This window comes from Dendrobates tinctorius, unplaced genomic scaffold (assembly GCF_039654945.1).
Source record: "Dendrobates tinctorius isolate UK_male_01 unplaced genomic scaffold, ASM3965494v1 ptg000097l, whole genome shotgun sequence".
Lineage (NCBI taxonomy): Eukaryota > Metazoa > Chordata > Amphibia > Anura > Dendrobatidae > Dendrobates > Dendrobates tinctorius.
Window position 1 is genome coordinate 30,439,452 of NW_027361765.1, and position 16,103 is coordinate 30,455,554.

The 16,103-nt window shown below is 43.0% G+C and overlaps 1 protein-coding gene across 2 annotated transcripts in view; it reads left to right on the forward strand.

Moving 5' to 3' along the window:
- The window catches only part of DNAAF4 (dynein axonemal assembly factor 4), a 61,834-nt gene that overhangs the window by 31,907 nt on the left and 13,824 nt on the right, over window positions 1–16,103 (forward strand). The window contains exons 5-7 of one of the 2 annotated variants that reach the window (XM_073587018.1): window positions 1,771–1,892; window positions 8,792–8,901; window positions 12,185–12,338. In XM_073587018.1, the coding sequence (XP_073443119.1) occupies window positions 1,771–1,892; window positions 8,792–8,901; window positions 12,185–12,338 (386 nt within the window). Of the gene's footprint in view, window positions 1–1,767; window positions 1,893–8,791; window positions 8,902–12,184; window positions 12,339–16,103 lie in introns of both variants that reach the window. The other variant, XM_073587017.1, reaches the window with a different exon arrangement.

Below are 16,103 nucleotides of genomic sequence, written 5' to 3' on the forward strand. Positions count from 1 at the left end.
CCTGTGACGGGGACAAGGGGGCATCCTCTACGTCTGGAGGAAAGAAGGATTAAGCATACTCACAGACGCAGATTCTTTACTGTAAGAGCAGTGAGACTTTGGAACTCTCTGCCATATGATGTTGTAATGAGTGATTCCCTACTAAAATGATGAGTAAGACTGCTTAGTGGAGTCGAAACACGTCGACTGGGTCATGTGGACCATGTACATTTTTCTTTTGCATTTACTATAATGTCTCTTGAAAAATAAGAAAAGGAAAATCCAGTCCTGTTGAGCTGGACTCCAATTTTTTCTATTATACTTGATATGAGGCCAGGGCTAGGCTGGTGTCTGAGCCCCAGGTGGATGAGCTGGAATTAATGTTTCATACATTCTGGAATACATCACCTCTACTCTGATGAGGATGGTTTTCTTACTTTGTACTTCTATCCCAGGATGATGCTAATATTGTTTCTGAACGCGCTGTCAAACTATTCACTGCCAGAGTCTGTGTATTGAAGCTGCACACAATCTCAACCCACCTTTTCACTGTCATCCTTTTTTCCGGCTGCTGATATCTTGCACATGCGCAGTAGAGGTTGCGGTTTTCAAAGCAGTACAGTATAATCTTTTCTTCCTACAGTATTTTCAGTGTTTGATAAGTCTTCCAAAATATCCTGGAAGAGCCGTGGTCATCCAGGGTAACTTTGATATGTGTGCATTACATGTCTGGTAGAACACAGGGAAGGCCATGGTTGTGTTAGTGACAGATCTATGGTAATTTCTTATTTATCCTAAATATTGTGCGAGTCCAGTTTTACTGTGAAACCCATGTCAGAACTTGGCATCATGGATTTGTTGTCCCACAGAAGTAGAGAGTTCATATTATATGTGTTAAAAACTGCCAATCTGGTTGCAGAAAAAAAATTTGCATCTTAATCTTTTCCCCAGCTGCATCTTTCAGTCTCCATTCCTAGGTCCAAGTCTGAGTCTCTGCCGCCTCACCTGGTGTCTGATATTGTCTGCAGCCAATAACTGAGCTCAGTTCATTGTATGGTGCCCAAATTGCCGACACAGGCCGTTGAGCTAAGATATTGGCTTATGACAATAACAGACATTGTGAACAGCAGCAGAAATTCAGTGCTGGACCCACGGAAAAGGTCCAAAAAACCTCTATAATATTGGTAGACCATAGTGAACCTTTGGCCATATTTAGACTGCAGCCTCGCTCTGTCTGTTGTGGGGTGCGTACCGTGCCCATTGCAGTTTTCTATCGCCATCTTCCTACAGTTTCTCTTTCTATCCTCTTTTTCTTCCCTTGTTTTACCCTTTTTTTAACCATGTATTGCCCACTGGTCCATTTCATTTTATAGTACATTTCTTATCTTTGACAACCTCTCCTTTCTATTATTTGAAGAAGAAATTTGACAGGTGTGACGCAGGCACACAACATTATCAGGTCATGGTTATAAACCTTATTTCAGAAAAAGTATCACTACTTTATTGGTCTGTAGAAAGCTTTTTGATGTTGTGAGGATTGATACCTAATGGTCCATCTTCTGTGTTCTTTTATTGCGATATTTGTTCTTTTTTTTGCTCCAAACTGTCTTTATTTTATAGTACAAAGAGCAAAGAAAAACTTTTATTTACTGGTAATGATGACGTCTAGGGTATAATTGTAGAAGATAAAGGCATGGTCATACAGTGCTGACTGTGAAAGCTAATTCATATATGATGATTAAATGTAAGCATGCACTATAAATTTTGCAAGTGATTTTATGTCATTAGCAGAAAAATACAAGACTGAAAAGACCGTGCCTCCCACCAGAAAATGTGGCAGCATTAAAATCCAATTTACTCCCCGAGTCTTCCCTACCGCTGTCCGGGAGTCTCGGTTGGCAGAAGAGGAAGAGGTAAGCAAATGAATGTCTTGTACAATTTTTACTGTTTACCTGTCCTACCAGGAATTTAAGTGATCTGAAATAAGCATGTCTGAACTGATGGTGTTAGAGAAGTTTTTTTTTTAGTATTGGAGTGTAGTGCTCTGCTTTCTTGGGATAAAAAAAAAAACCTGCAAATGTAACCCCCTTTCCTCTAGCTTGACCAACGATCAGAAAGTGATTGTTCATCCTAGAGATCTGCCATCACTTTCTATGGTAGGAAAACCTCTGTAAGCAGCATAAACTAGAAAATCACATTAGGCCACACTTGTATAATAGTCAGTCATCCATGCCAAAAGAAGAGGGGGTTGGGTTGATTTTTTTATTTTTTAAGTGCTAACCAGTCATTGTAGTTGACCTCCAGCAGATATACTTGCAGTATTGTAAATAGGCCATTCATATTTATTTCTTAGTGACTCCAGATTTATTGGACTTTACTTCATAGCCTGCAGAATATGGCATCTGAAATCGGGATTTGGCCTTATCAATGTCTTTTACTGTACTGACGTTACACTTTTTGGAAAAAGTGCTTCACATGGAAATCAAAGCTCTATTTTTAGAAATGTAGCCCTGATTCACCAAGCTGGCATTGATGAAGTGGGCGCTGCTGTAAAATGCACCAAATTTGTTAACAGGCGTGTGCTCTTAATGAATTTGGAAAAAACTAGGAGGGAAAAGACAGAGCAATAGGGTTTTATCCGAGGGAGAGAAGGGTGTTAAATAAGGTTATATACTAACCTGATTTTAATTCCATGACTTATAAATCCAGCTGCTGCAGGTCCAGTGGGTCATCAGACTCGAAAAACACAGATGACACATCGTTCTTGTCCTGATGAAGAAGTCTGTGTTACTTCGAAACACTTTGGCTGAATAAAGTAAAACCGCAAATACTTTCGGTCTGGACTTGGATCTATTATATGTGATACCAGCACCACAGATTAACCACAAAATCTCCTTATCTGTCTTAAATGAATGTGGCTCATCTTTTAGCTGATGTTCTCAAAATTTATACCAGTCATAGAATCATAGAATGTTAGAGTTAGAAGGGACCTCCAAGATCATCGTGTCCAACCCCTTGCCCAAAGCAGGATTCACTAAATCATCCCAGACAGATGTCTGTCCAGCCTCTGTTTGAAGACTTCCATTAAAGGAGAACTTGACACCTCTCGTGGCAGCCTGTTTCACTCATTGATCACCCTCACTGTCAAAATTTTTTTTCTAATATCTAATTTGTATCTTCTTCCTTTCAGTTTAATTCCATTGTGTCTCGTGTTTCCATGTGCAAATGACAATAAGGATGATCCTTCTAAACTGTGACATCACTTCATATGTTTGTACACAGCTATTAAGTCTCCTCTTAGCCTTCTTTTTTGCAACCTAAACATTCCCAGATCCTTAAACCTCTCCTTGTAGGACATATTTTGCAGTTCGCTTACCATCCTGGTAGCTCTTCTCTGAACTTACTCCAGTTTTTCAATGTCTTTTTTTTTTTGTAAATGTGGTGCAAAGAACTGGACACAGTATTCCAGATGAGGCCTGACCAAGGAGGAGTAGAGGGGGATAATTACTTCACTGGATCTAGACTCTATGCTTCTCTTGATACATCCTAGAACAGTGTTTGCCTTCTTTTGCTGCTGCATCACACTGTTGACTCATGTGCAGTCTGTGATCTATTAGTATACCCATATTCTTTTTCACATGTACTGTTGCTTAGTTCTATTCCTCCCATTCTATAGATGTAATTTTCGCTTTTCTTGTCCAGATGTAGAATCTTGCATGTCTCCCTATTAAATTCCATTGTATTAGTCGATGCCTATTGTTCAAGCTTATCTAGATCCTTCTGAATCCTTTCTCTGTCTTCTCTAGTGTCAGCTATCCCTTCTTGCTTTGCAGTGTCTGCTAATTTGATTAGTTTACCTTCAGTTCCCTTATCTGTATCAATTATAAAAATGTTGAACAACACTGGATCCAGGACAGAGCCTTGTGGACTAGGGTACCTTTCTTTACACTTGTGGCATAACTCTTGAAGCACCAGATCTGTCAAACAAAATGGCTATTGTCCATAGCAACCACTGACACTTGCGGTTCTCTGCACACGGCTTGTCCATTTAATCATGATCTCCTATGTTAGTGCGGGTTCACCCTGAAAAGATTACAGTTCTTTCGACCGGAGCAGAGTTCATACACACAAAAGGCACAGAATCCCCTTGAGCCCGAGCTTCCAGCTCTTATCAGAAATGTTCAACTTTGCGCACAGTTTAAACTGAACAAGTTGCAGCTTCCACACGATCCTCTGCAGCTTTTCACAAACAGACTGCTTAGCGTAGTCTCCATTGAGAGAGAAACCCTGGCACGTCTCTCTCAGCTACAGCTCACATTTTGGCTGGTGACTCATCAGCAGCACATTCGACTTTACTTCATCCAGTAGACTGACACACCTAGTGGTCACAAGACATAGTTCTTGTAAAAAAAAAAAAAAAATATAGAGCTAGCACTTAACCCAGTACTACCTGTCTTTGTTACAGTTATTAGTTGGGTGTCCTTTGTTTAGGACCCACCATCTCTTAAGGTCGTCTGTTGTGAATTCGCTTTCTGGCCTACCTCTGGTTACTAGTGAAGGTAGTGGAGCTGGTTATATTGACAGAGGGGTCGCGAGTTCTCTTTCCGGGCTCCCTCTGGTGGTTACTGGAGGTAATGGAGCTGATCTAATTAACAGAGGCCTGCCACCTGATAATGAGGAGGATGACTGGAGATCTGGAGTTTCTGACTGGATTTAAGATAGCCGACTCACTCTATCCCTGCTGGTGATTTTTTCCTGCCTCCTGAGGTCTTAGTTTCCAGCTCAGTCCCTGCATGTTCAGCTAAGTGTTCTTTTGCTATTGTTCACATTTGATCTGGTTTTGTCTATTTCAGTTTTGTGTGTTCAGCCAGCTCCGGCTGGGGCTGTGCTGAATTTCCATCCTTATGTTATTGCTTGTGCCAGCTTGTTTTTGTCCCTTATTAGATTGGCCTCTTTTTGCTCTCCTTTCAGAATATACCAGAGTGCTGATATAGTGGGCGAAGTCTAGTGACTTCAGTATTTTTCTATCAGACGTGTTGGACATTTTTTGCAGGGTTTTTTGCGTGATTGTAGACAGTCTTTCCTTTCCTGTCCTGTCTAGTTAGTGTGGGCCCCATCGTTTGCTCAGTCTATTTTCCTACCGGCGTTTGTGTTTTCATCTTGTCTCACCGACAATATATGTTTGAGGGCTATCTATTCCTTTGGGGTCTGCTCTGGGGCAGTTTAGATTTCCTCTTTCTTGCTTTACGCTTATTTAGTTCTCCGGCTGTGTCGAGGCGTCTAGGATCATCGTAGGTTTGCTCCGCGGCTACTGCTAGTTGTGTGGATAGGATCAGGGGTCTGCAATCTGCTTAGTTACCAACCTTTCTGGTTTTCTGTGGCTTGGCTTGGTCTTGCTTTCCTCCTCGGTGACCCAATCATAACAGCCATCAGCCAAATGATGGATCGATCAATAGTTCATCGGCATCTAACTCTGTGATCTCTCCCATACTTTAGTGCGCCTGGTCTGCCGAGTGCTCCTGTGTTTTTTATGAAAGAGCACAGCCAGATATATGTCGTAGCTTATTTCAGGGAGAACAAAATTAGCAGCCATCCAAAAACAGGCAAGCTACCTCCATAACTCCCCAGATGATCTTCTGTTTGGAGCCTACATGCACAGTAGACTGTCGCTTGAACCTGTCGATATCGGCTGGTTCAGCCAATGTTGGTCTAATCTGTATTAGGGGCTTTAGTCAGAGTGGGGAGCAGGTACATAGAGAGTGAGGGTTTTTGTCAATGGATTGCTGCTTAATCCTTTCTAACGGGTGATTACTGTACATATTAACTTTTCCTTAGTTCACATGTCTTGTAATCATCTGTTTGAAATGGACCTAGCAGCCGTTTTCTTAGCAGTACAAAAAAGTAGTGCACACACCACTTTTTTGTTCTGCAAAAAAAAAAAAAATTATTGCAACTAGATCCATTTTTTTAACATTAAAGTCTATGGAAGACGGATCCATTAAACAGCCATACATTTTTCTTTCATCTGATACATATTCATTCTTTTCTTACTGGATCAGTTTTAAACAAACGACCACTGGACATGTGAATGTAAAGTAATCATACACTAGAAACTGATCCAGTAGACAAAAAATGGGTCCTTGCAATTGGAAGAGAAGCAGATGGCTATTTACTGGTTCTGTTTTCCGTAGACTTCAGTGTTTAAAAAAAAAAAAAACGGATTTGGTTGGAATCATTTTTTTCAGCCGGACGAAGAAGCTGTCTGCATGATTTTTCTAGTCCTGCAATACCTAGTTGTTTCTGGTTTCCTTTCACACGGATGATTACTGCACATGTGAACTTAGCCTAACAAGTAGGGATTGTACTAAGTGGTCAGTCCCCTTAAATATTTTGCTCACATTTTCTTGCATATTAAAGTCAGGAGAATGTGGAGGAGCCCACCGATAACAGATCCGCTTTGTAAAATAGAAAGCTTACTTGCAGAAGGTTGATAATGGGGGAGAAGGCAATGATCAAACACTTGAGCATAATCTTTTACATGTTTTTATCATTGCAAAGTTTATTTGCATACTGTGATCTGTGGCAAGCAGGGCCGGACTGGCCATCTGGCAATTCTGGCAAATGCCAGAAGGACCTGTCTGGTCATGGTCTGCCTTGTCTGCTACATTGTTAACAGAATTGATGTTCTCAAGACACCCATACTGTTAAGAGTTGTAATGGAGCACCAAGTCGCTGACTCCGTCACTTACCCCAGCAGGCCACGGGTATCATTAGAAATATTGGTCTTGTAGTAAATCTTGCTTTTCTCCATGCAGGACAGCATGGGCCTACAGTTGTGGCCAAAAGTATTGACACCCCTGCAATTCTGTCAGATAATACTCAGTTTCTTCCTGAAAATGATTGCAAACACAAATTCTTTGGTATTATTATCTTCATTTAATTTGTCTTAAATGAAAAAACACAAAAGAGAATGAAGCAAAAAGCAAAACATTGATCATTTCACACAACTCCAAAAATGGGCCAGACAAAAGTATTGGCACCCTCAGCCTAATACTTGGTTGCACAACCTTTAGCCAAAATAACTGCGACCAACCGCTTCCGGTAACCATCAATGAGTTTCTTACGATGCTCTGCTGGAATTTTAGACCATTCTTCTTTGGCAAACTGCTCCAGGTCCCTGATATTTGAAGGGTGCCTTCTCCAAACTGCCATTTTTAGATCTCTCCACAGGTGTTCTATGGGATTCAGGTCTGGACTCATTGCTGGCCACCTTAGAAGTCTCCAGTGCTTTCTCTCAAACCATTTTCTAGTGCTTTTTGAAGTGTGTTTTGGGTCATTGTCCTGCTGGAAGACCCATGACCTCTGAGGGAGACCCAGCTTTCTCACACTGGGCCCTACATTATGCTGCAAAATTTGTTGGTAGTCTTCTGACTTCATAATGCCATGCACACGGTCAAGCAGTCCAGTGCCAGAGGCAGCAAAGCAACCTCAAAACATCAGGGAACCTCCGCCATGTTTGACTGTAGGGACTGTGTTCTTTTCTTTGAATGCATGTTGATGCCTTTGCCCAAAAAGCTCTACTTTTGTCTCATCTGACCAGAGAACATTCTTCCAAAACGTTTTAGGCTTTTTCAGGTAAGTTTTGGCAAACTCCAGCCTGGCTTTTTTATGTCTCGGGGTAAGAAGTGGGGTCTTCCTGAGTCTCCTACCATACAGTCCCTTTTCATTCAGACGCCGACGGATAGTACGGGTTGACACTGTTGTACCCTCGGACTGCAGGGCAGCTTGAACTTGTTTGGATGTTAGTCGAGGTTCTTTATCCAACATCCGCACAATCTTGCGTTGAAATCTCTTGTCAATTTTTCTTTTCCGTCCACATCTAGGGAGGTTAGCCACAGTGCCATGGGCTTTAAACTTCTTGATGACACTGCGCATGGTAGACACAGGAACATTCAGGTCTTTGGAGATGGACTTGTAGCCTTGAGATTGCTCATGCTTCCTCACAATTTGGTTTCTCAAGTCCTCAGACAGTTCTTTGGTCTTCTTTCTTTTCTACATGCTCAATGTCGTACACACAAGGACACAGGACAGAGGTTGAGTCAACTTTAATCCATGTCAACTGGCTGCAAGTGTGATTTAGTTATTGCCAACACCTGTTAGGTGCCACAGGTAAGTTACAGGTGCTGTTAATTACACAAATTAAGAGAAGCATCACATGATTTTTCGAACAGTGCTAATACTTTTGTCCACCCTCTTTTTTTATGTTTGGTGTGGAATTATATCCAATTTGGCTTTAGGAGAATTCCTTTTGTGTTTTTTCATTTAAGACAAATTAAATGAAGATAATACCAAAGAATTTGTGTTTGCAATCATTTTCAGGAAGAAACTGAGTATTATCTGACAGAATTGCAGGGGTGTCAATACTTTTGGCCACAACTGTATATGATTTCAAATGCCAGGGCTGAATTTCAGCCCCAGTCCGTACCTGGTGGCAAGTGCCCTTTGTGCTATGTGTTGTATCTCCAGACCTTTCAATTTCTAAAGCAGTGATAATAGAATGACTTAGGCTTACAGGCTGGTGTCCAGAAGAAAAATAGCTTTTCGGCAGAAGCATAAGTTTAGCAGTTTATTGCCGCAATCAGAAAAGTAAGGAAACGTTGGTCACACAAGACATTTGGCCAGTGGACGTCCATTTCTGTGTGACCTCATGACGGCCACTGACTTTATTCTACCACTTATGGTGTATGGGGAAAATAAGCAGCTGTAAAGGCTTATCAGAAGATTAATTATTCTTTGCTGATGTATCTTCCAGTGGTTACAGAAGCAGGCAGAAGCCCGCAGAGCTGTGAACACTGACAATCTTGACCTTCAAGACTTAAAGGACGAAGAAAAAAACCCAGAATGGCTGAAGGACAAAGGGAAGTAAGTGGTTTATTCAGGTTCCTAGGAAACTGGGACTTTTTTGTCAATTTTCTCCTTTTCCTATAGACTCTGATCATATCAAAATTTCAGCCTCTGTTTGACGTAAATGCAGGGAAAAGCTCTCAACCTACATCCACGATTGCTGTGATGTATCCCGCTGTATATGTATAGAGAAGGCTATGTCGCCCATAGGTTTAATTTAACACAATCCAACATATTTATAAGCATCAATCCACACTACCCAGTGAGAGATGCCAAATCACATGGGAACACCAGGACAACTCCCATTATACATAATTCTACAGAGAAAAATGGAGTGTAACGTCTAAAGGAAAAATTCTTGAGTACTAAATATTATAAAAATTATCAATCTTTATTAAATACAACAAGACACGTAATGCAACATTAATTTTTAAAAAAATCCAATAATGTTGATCATAGGATAGTGATGACACACAGAACACGGATAGCAGTAATGTATCAAGCTATATCAGCATAAAACAAATAAACTCCCATATACATATAGGATATACACACTGTGACCTATCTGTTTTATCCTGTCATGATACAAGATACCAGCCGGGGAATGCCCGGAATCAATTCAAAATAGTCACTGGTGCATGGTCAGTCAGAAACAGCAGGAACCAATATGTATGACAAAGAGTTAAATTGCTAAGTGCAAAGGAGTCAAATGTTAATAGCCTCACGCTTAGCCATGTGGGACATTTGGTACAGCACACCGGGTCCCTAGCCCCAACGCACGTTTCGCGCTGGGCTTTGTAGGAGGACGCGGTGTGCAGTACCAGATGTCCCACATGGGTAAGCATGGGACGTATTAGGTTGTTGTTTTTTACCTTTAGTACATTATGTGCTATTTCCGCACAATGTTACCACAGAAATACCACCTTCATCTAGTAGACTTTGGAACAAGTGCATGTATTAGAAGCGTTGGAACTAGAGTTGGTGTGAATCGATTCATGAGACCTGTTCTATCGGGCACATCAGTCATTTCTAACTTCTGGCCTGGAACGCTGAGAACCTAACCAAACGGCAAAGTATTCCAACTAGATTTGGTGTGAATTGTTCACAGGACCGGATCCAGCAGCCATGTCAGAAAGCCCTCATAACTGCCCCTACCTCCCGGCATCTACTGCCTGTTGTGGAGATACATGTTCATCACATGACAACAAGGACATCATGCCAGGCTGGCCAATTAAGAGCCACTGATTCTGGGAGGTACGAGGCGGTTCTTGGGGTCGCCTGACGTGACTGCTGGATCTGGTCCTTAAAGGGGTCGTCTGGCCTTAGGCTACAAGTCTGCAATCGCTCTGTGACTGCAGACTTGAGAATCCTCACATTGCGTTCACTGCGTGCAGTCAGGATTCTCTGGTGTCCCTAATCCTGCAAAGCAAAATGGTGGTTGTAGTTTTGCAGCAACTGCAGAGCCACAAGTAGGAAACCTTTAATGTGTGTGTTGCTCACCATGCACAACATTGGAATGACCTTACGACCCCCCCGGATGGCTGCTGCACCAACCGCAGACCCCCCACTGCAGAAAGCACAGAGCTCGATGAATGAAGGAAGGAAAAAAAGGAAAGCGGCATGTATTGGGCGCTGCAAGGAGGAGACATCCAGGTCCGGGTAGGATAAAAATCCTTTTATTCCACTACGCGTTTCAAGGATGGTCCGTCCTCTTGATCAGGTGTGTACAGGCCATAGATCACTGTCGGCCTTTATACAAGCAGGTGGTGACATCACAATACCTATAAAATTTGATTGGTCACTCTATTACAAATTCAATTAGCAAATAAAATCCATATATTGTTCACAGAATTCTGAAATGTAAGATACAGTGGATTGTTACCCACCAAGGACAAAAATAAAAATAAGAAATTAAAAAAAATGTACGGAGATAGAAATACTGAGGTAAATGTGATGTTTATATTAACAAACATCTAATTCACCGAAGAATATCGAGAAAAGCTATTATGAACAATTGTTATGTAACTAACTATCACAGACCTCACACTATAAGGCTGTGTTCACACTAGGATTTTTTTTTAGCATTTTTGGGGTTTTTTATGCAAATTTTCAGCTGCATTATATAGTACCAGCAAAGTTTTGAGATTTCAGAAATCTGATGCACACAGCTTGTTTTTTGTCATCAGTATTTTGTGCTTTGCCTGTTTATTTTTGCACAGTTGAGCAGGTCACTTTCAGTGTTTCTTTGGAATCGAATGACCGGATTGCAACACGCAGTGTGGATAATGGGGGCGGGATGGCTGTGATGGAGAAATCCTAGTGTACGTCTGAAGGGTTACACGTACTGAATGATAAGTCAGTTTTATTGGAGATTATACAACATAACAAGGTTACATCATAGAACAAACGCACAAACAGCGTTTTTCATTGCTCATTAATACTGTCAGGCAAAGATAACCTTGCCCTTAACATACCATGGGTCATATTGTAACCAGAACTCGCCTATGTCAGGCACCAAATATCACATGTTTTATCATGAGAGAATGCTCCTCATCGTCTGGGGCTAATGTGAGTCGCAGGAAACTCAAATCAAGGTTTCTATACCTTACCAAATTTTTGAGGACAATGTCTATTTGTCTATACCACACTTTCATAGGAAGCTGCAGTATTTAGCATATTGGCCCTGTGTGAAATTTGCGGAGTCTTCTAACTATCCATCTCCTGGCGATAGCCTTGTGAGTTAAAATGAATGTATCCCTGAGAAGAGAGTAAGGGTTGTGAGCCTGGCTTCTCCTCATTAAGGATTCATAATAAACACCTAAGGGCAGAGGGGCACAGGGGGTTGTGTGATCTTGATGAGGATAGCTATTGCCTCTTTCCAAAAGTCTGGAATAGGAGGGCAATACCACATCAGGAGTATAAAATAGGCCACCTCTTCCCCACACCTATGGCAATCCGCAGTGGTGGATCTACCCATTTTATATAACCTGCTACTTGTTGGGTAGCATTGATGGACAATATACGTTTGGACTAGCTGGTCGTTAATTCTTGGTGAAACATATTGTTGGGAGGTGAAGGCCTTGCTCCAATCCTCCTCTGATAGGGCGGGTATTCCTGTCCTCCAACACTGGCGATGAGGAGCATCTCCTGCTTAGTAACTGGGTGTATAAAAAGGAGATCAACCCCGTGGGTCCCTAAATCCTGGGATTTTTAATGTTGTTGTTTTTCTTGACATCAGTGTTGCACAGTATTTCAGAACTTTGCCTAATCATCATTTTTTTTTTCCTCTTCTTGGCCACAGTAAACTTTTTGCTGCTGGTGACTACTTAGCAGCTGTCAACGCCTTGAACCTTGCAATACGATTAAATAGCAAGATGCCAAGCCTGTACCTTAATCGATCAGCCTGCCATCTCAAATTAAGAAACCTCCATAAAACAATTGAAGACGCCTCTAAGGTATAACATAAAAGACCTTCTGTATGATTCTCGCACGCACTTGGACACTGCTATAGACATATTAAAGAACAATCCATTGAAGCTTTACATGTCCTTGGAAAGATTGATTTTATTGTGCAGCAGTCACAATGGCGGCATAGTCTCTGAAGACCATTCTTCTTGTGGCTTGTGAATGAGCTCCCCATTACATAGGGATGTATATAGTCATATGCCAAATAGACTGTACCTTACAAAACATTCTCCTATACTGCCGGTAATAATCTGCTATGTAAGTGTCTCTGACCTCTACACTATTATAACCATGGCTTTGCAAACAACACGGTTAATTTTATTTCATAGACACTATTTTCTCATCTATCATTGCTAAAAAAAAATAATTTTGCTATTGCTAAAACTTGGCATCCGAGTTCAGATTTTAAATACTAAGATAAAACCACAAATGTAGCAGCAGTAGGTAGGAAACAGGAGTGTACACGGTGTTCAGTCTATGGTCATGCTCTCAATGATACATACAGTGCCGATGCACCATATTAATGGCGTGCCAGTCTCCACCCAGGGCAGCATGTACCGGATTAATCAACACAGTGCACGTAAGTAGAGAGGAGCTTCCTAAACCAGCACAAGTCCATTAATAAATACATCTCGGTGTGAGAACCTGGGCATGTGGTGCATACATACACAGCCATTCATGATCAAAGCTTAACACCGTCTCCTTTCCCTAGTAATGAAATGCTACCCTTGCTCATGCAGTGGTACACAGTGTGCTCTACTGATACTTGGTGAATTAGGGAATTTAGTTTTCTATTATATACGGACTTATTGGCCTTCTCCCTCCAAACTTCAAAAAGTCTGCAAGGAACTATAGCTGATAGAGTGGTTAATAGCAGGGGTACACAAGCATTAAAGCACCACTCCTGCATTTTTTTTTTTCAAGTGCTGGAGTGGCGCTTTAAATGTAAGTCCCCTGTCCATAAACTAACCCTCTGGCGTCTTCAGTTTTACGGTCCCGCTACGGTCCCGCTGCGCCATCTTGTGAGCACAGCTTCTGACTGGCCTGAGGTTACATCACAAGAGCTCAGTGTATATCTGTGAGGGACAGAACAAGGCTCTCAGACTTGTATTGAAAGTGACCTCTGGTGCTCTCCATGACACACTGGAATTTTCAGCAGGTCACTTTTCATTCGAGATCGATGGGAGCGACGCTGGAAAACGATGAAGGCGGCAGCAGCAAGGGAATCTAATATATAAAGCTCAATGTGGGTGTATATGTGTGTATGTCCGGGTTTGGCATCCGCACCGTCACAGCTACAGCCACAAAATTTTGCACAGTCACACGTCTGGACCCCGAGAGCGTCATAGGCTATGTTGTGAGGCAAAATTTTAACCCCACGTGTTCCAATTCACCAAACAATTTTGCCCCTATCTACATAATGGGGAAAAAGTGCAAGGAAAAGTGTTGGAGGCAAATTGGCAGCTGCCAGATGTGAACAAGGGGGACTTAAAGAATGAGATTGATGGCGCCAAAGAGTATATACCGTACAGTTGCTAAGGTGGGCCCCTGACATGGGATCCTCACCACACACGGGGATATGAACACACACAAAAATGCGCCACACACTACCACGTGCTTCAACACATATACCACCCTCAGCACACATTTCACCACACATACACCAACCTCGCCACATAAAAGTCAAAACACAAAAGTCGCCACTCAAAACTCGCCACGCTGTCCCAGAGCTGTTTAAAAGATGAAAAATGAGCTGTGATTGGTTACTATCAGCAACAGTTTTCTTTGTAGACAGTTGTGGTAACTGAGGCCTATTATTCTTATCATTTCTATGGTGTTATCGTCCTTCTGTAAAGCTGGAAATAACACAATTTATAACCGTGCCAACACAGACCACCCTCTGACAGAGACTGCAGGGAGAGCCCAGTATCACACAGGATAGGATAAAGGTACTATCACACTTAGCGATGCACCAGCGATCCCGACCAGCGATATGACGCGGTCAGGATCGCTGGTGCATCACTAAGTGGTTGCTAGTGAGCTGCCACACAGGCAGATCTTACCAGCGACATAGCAGGGGTCGGGGGTCGCTACTTACCTGTCAGACGAGGCGATCCTGACGTCCTCCCGCCCGCGTCCACGCGTCGCTCGTTGGCGCCACAGGAAGCCCAGCAGGAAGCTGACGACGAGAATCAATCCAGGACGTTCTCGCGCGATCAGCGATAACCAGCGGGGGAGCGGTCGGAGGTAAGTATCAGACATAGCGATATCGCCAGCAATATCGCTATAACGTCACAAAAACCAGTGACGTTATAGCGATATTGCTAGCGATATCGCTTAGTGTGACAGGCCCTTTAGATACACAGCTCAGCAGTCAGTATCACACAGGAGAGGATTACACACATGGCTCAGCAGGCAGTATCACACAGGATAGGATTAGATACACAGTATCACACAGAAAAGTATTAGATACACGGCTCAGCAGACAGTATCACACAGAAAAGGATAAGATACACGGCTCAGCAGTCAGTATCACACAGGATAGGATTAGATGCACGGTTTTTATGTGCAATATAATCATTATAATTTGTTATAACTAACCACAGTTGGTTACTATGCCCAGGCATCGCCGGGCTCTTCAGCTAGTTACATATAAAGCGCCACTCCAGCGGTGCAATAAAAAAACGCTGGAGTGGTGCTTTACAGACCAAAACATTTTGATGAAATACAACCTTACATATATTTATAGCAAATGTCGTGCCAAAAGTGATATATATATGATATATATATATATATGTATTAGCTATGAACCCTTTCTACGCCTGGGTGGTGAGCATTTTTATTGGTGTATGGTCTCCCATCCTGGTATGTGCTGCCCCCCTCCTATCCTGGTGCGCATGGCACCCCTCATCCCTATCCTGGTATGCATGGTACCCTCACCCCCCCCCCCCAATCCTGGTAAACATGGCACCCTATTACTCATCCTGGTATGCATGGTCCCCTCACCCCCCTATCCTGGTATGCATGGTCCTCTCACCCCCCATCCTGGTATGCATGGTCCTTTCACTCCCGTATCCTGGTATGCATGGTCCCCTCACCCCCCTATCCTGGTATGCATGGTCCTCTCACCCCCCATCCTGGTATGCATGGTCCTCTCACTCCCGTATCCTGGTATGCATGGTCCCCTCACCCCCCTATCCTGGTATGCATGGTCCTCTCACCCCCCCATCCTGGTATGCATGGTCCTCTCACCCCCCCCTATCCTGGTATGCATGGTCTTCTTACCCCCCAATCCTGATATGCATGGTCCCCTCACCCCCCAATCCTGGTATGCATGCTACCCCTCACCCCCCCAATCCTGGTATGCATGGTCCCCTCACCCCCCAATCCTGGTATACACGGTCCGCTCACCCTCGTTTCCTGGTATGGGTGGCCCCCTCACCTCCCTTTCGTAGTATGCATGGTCCCCTCACACCCCAATCCTGGTATGCGTGGTCCTCTCCCGCTCCTTTCCTGGTATGCGTAGCCCCCTCACCCCCCTTTCGTGTATGCGTGGTCCCCTCAGCCCCCTTTCATGGTATGTGTGGTCCCCTCACCCCCCTTTCCTCATATGCGTGGTCCCCTCACCCCCCAATACTGGTATGCATGGTCCTCTCACCCCCCAATACTGGTATGCGTAGCCCCATCACCCCCCTTTCGTGATAAGCGTGCTCTCACCCTCCTTTTGTGGTATGCGTGGTCCTCTCACCCCCCCT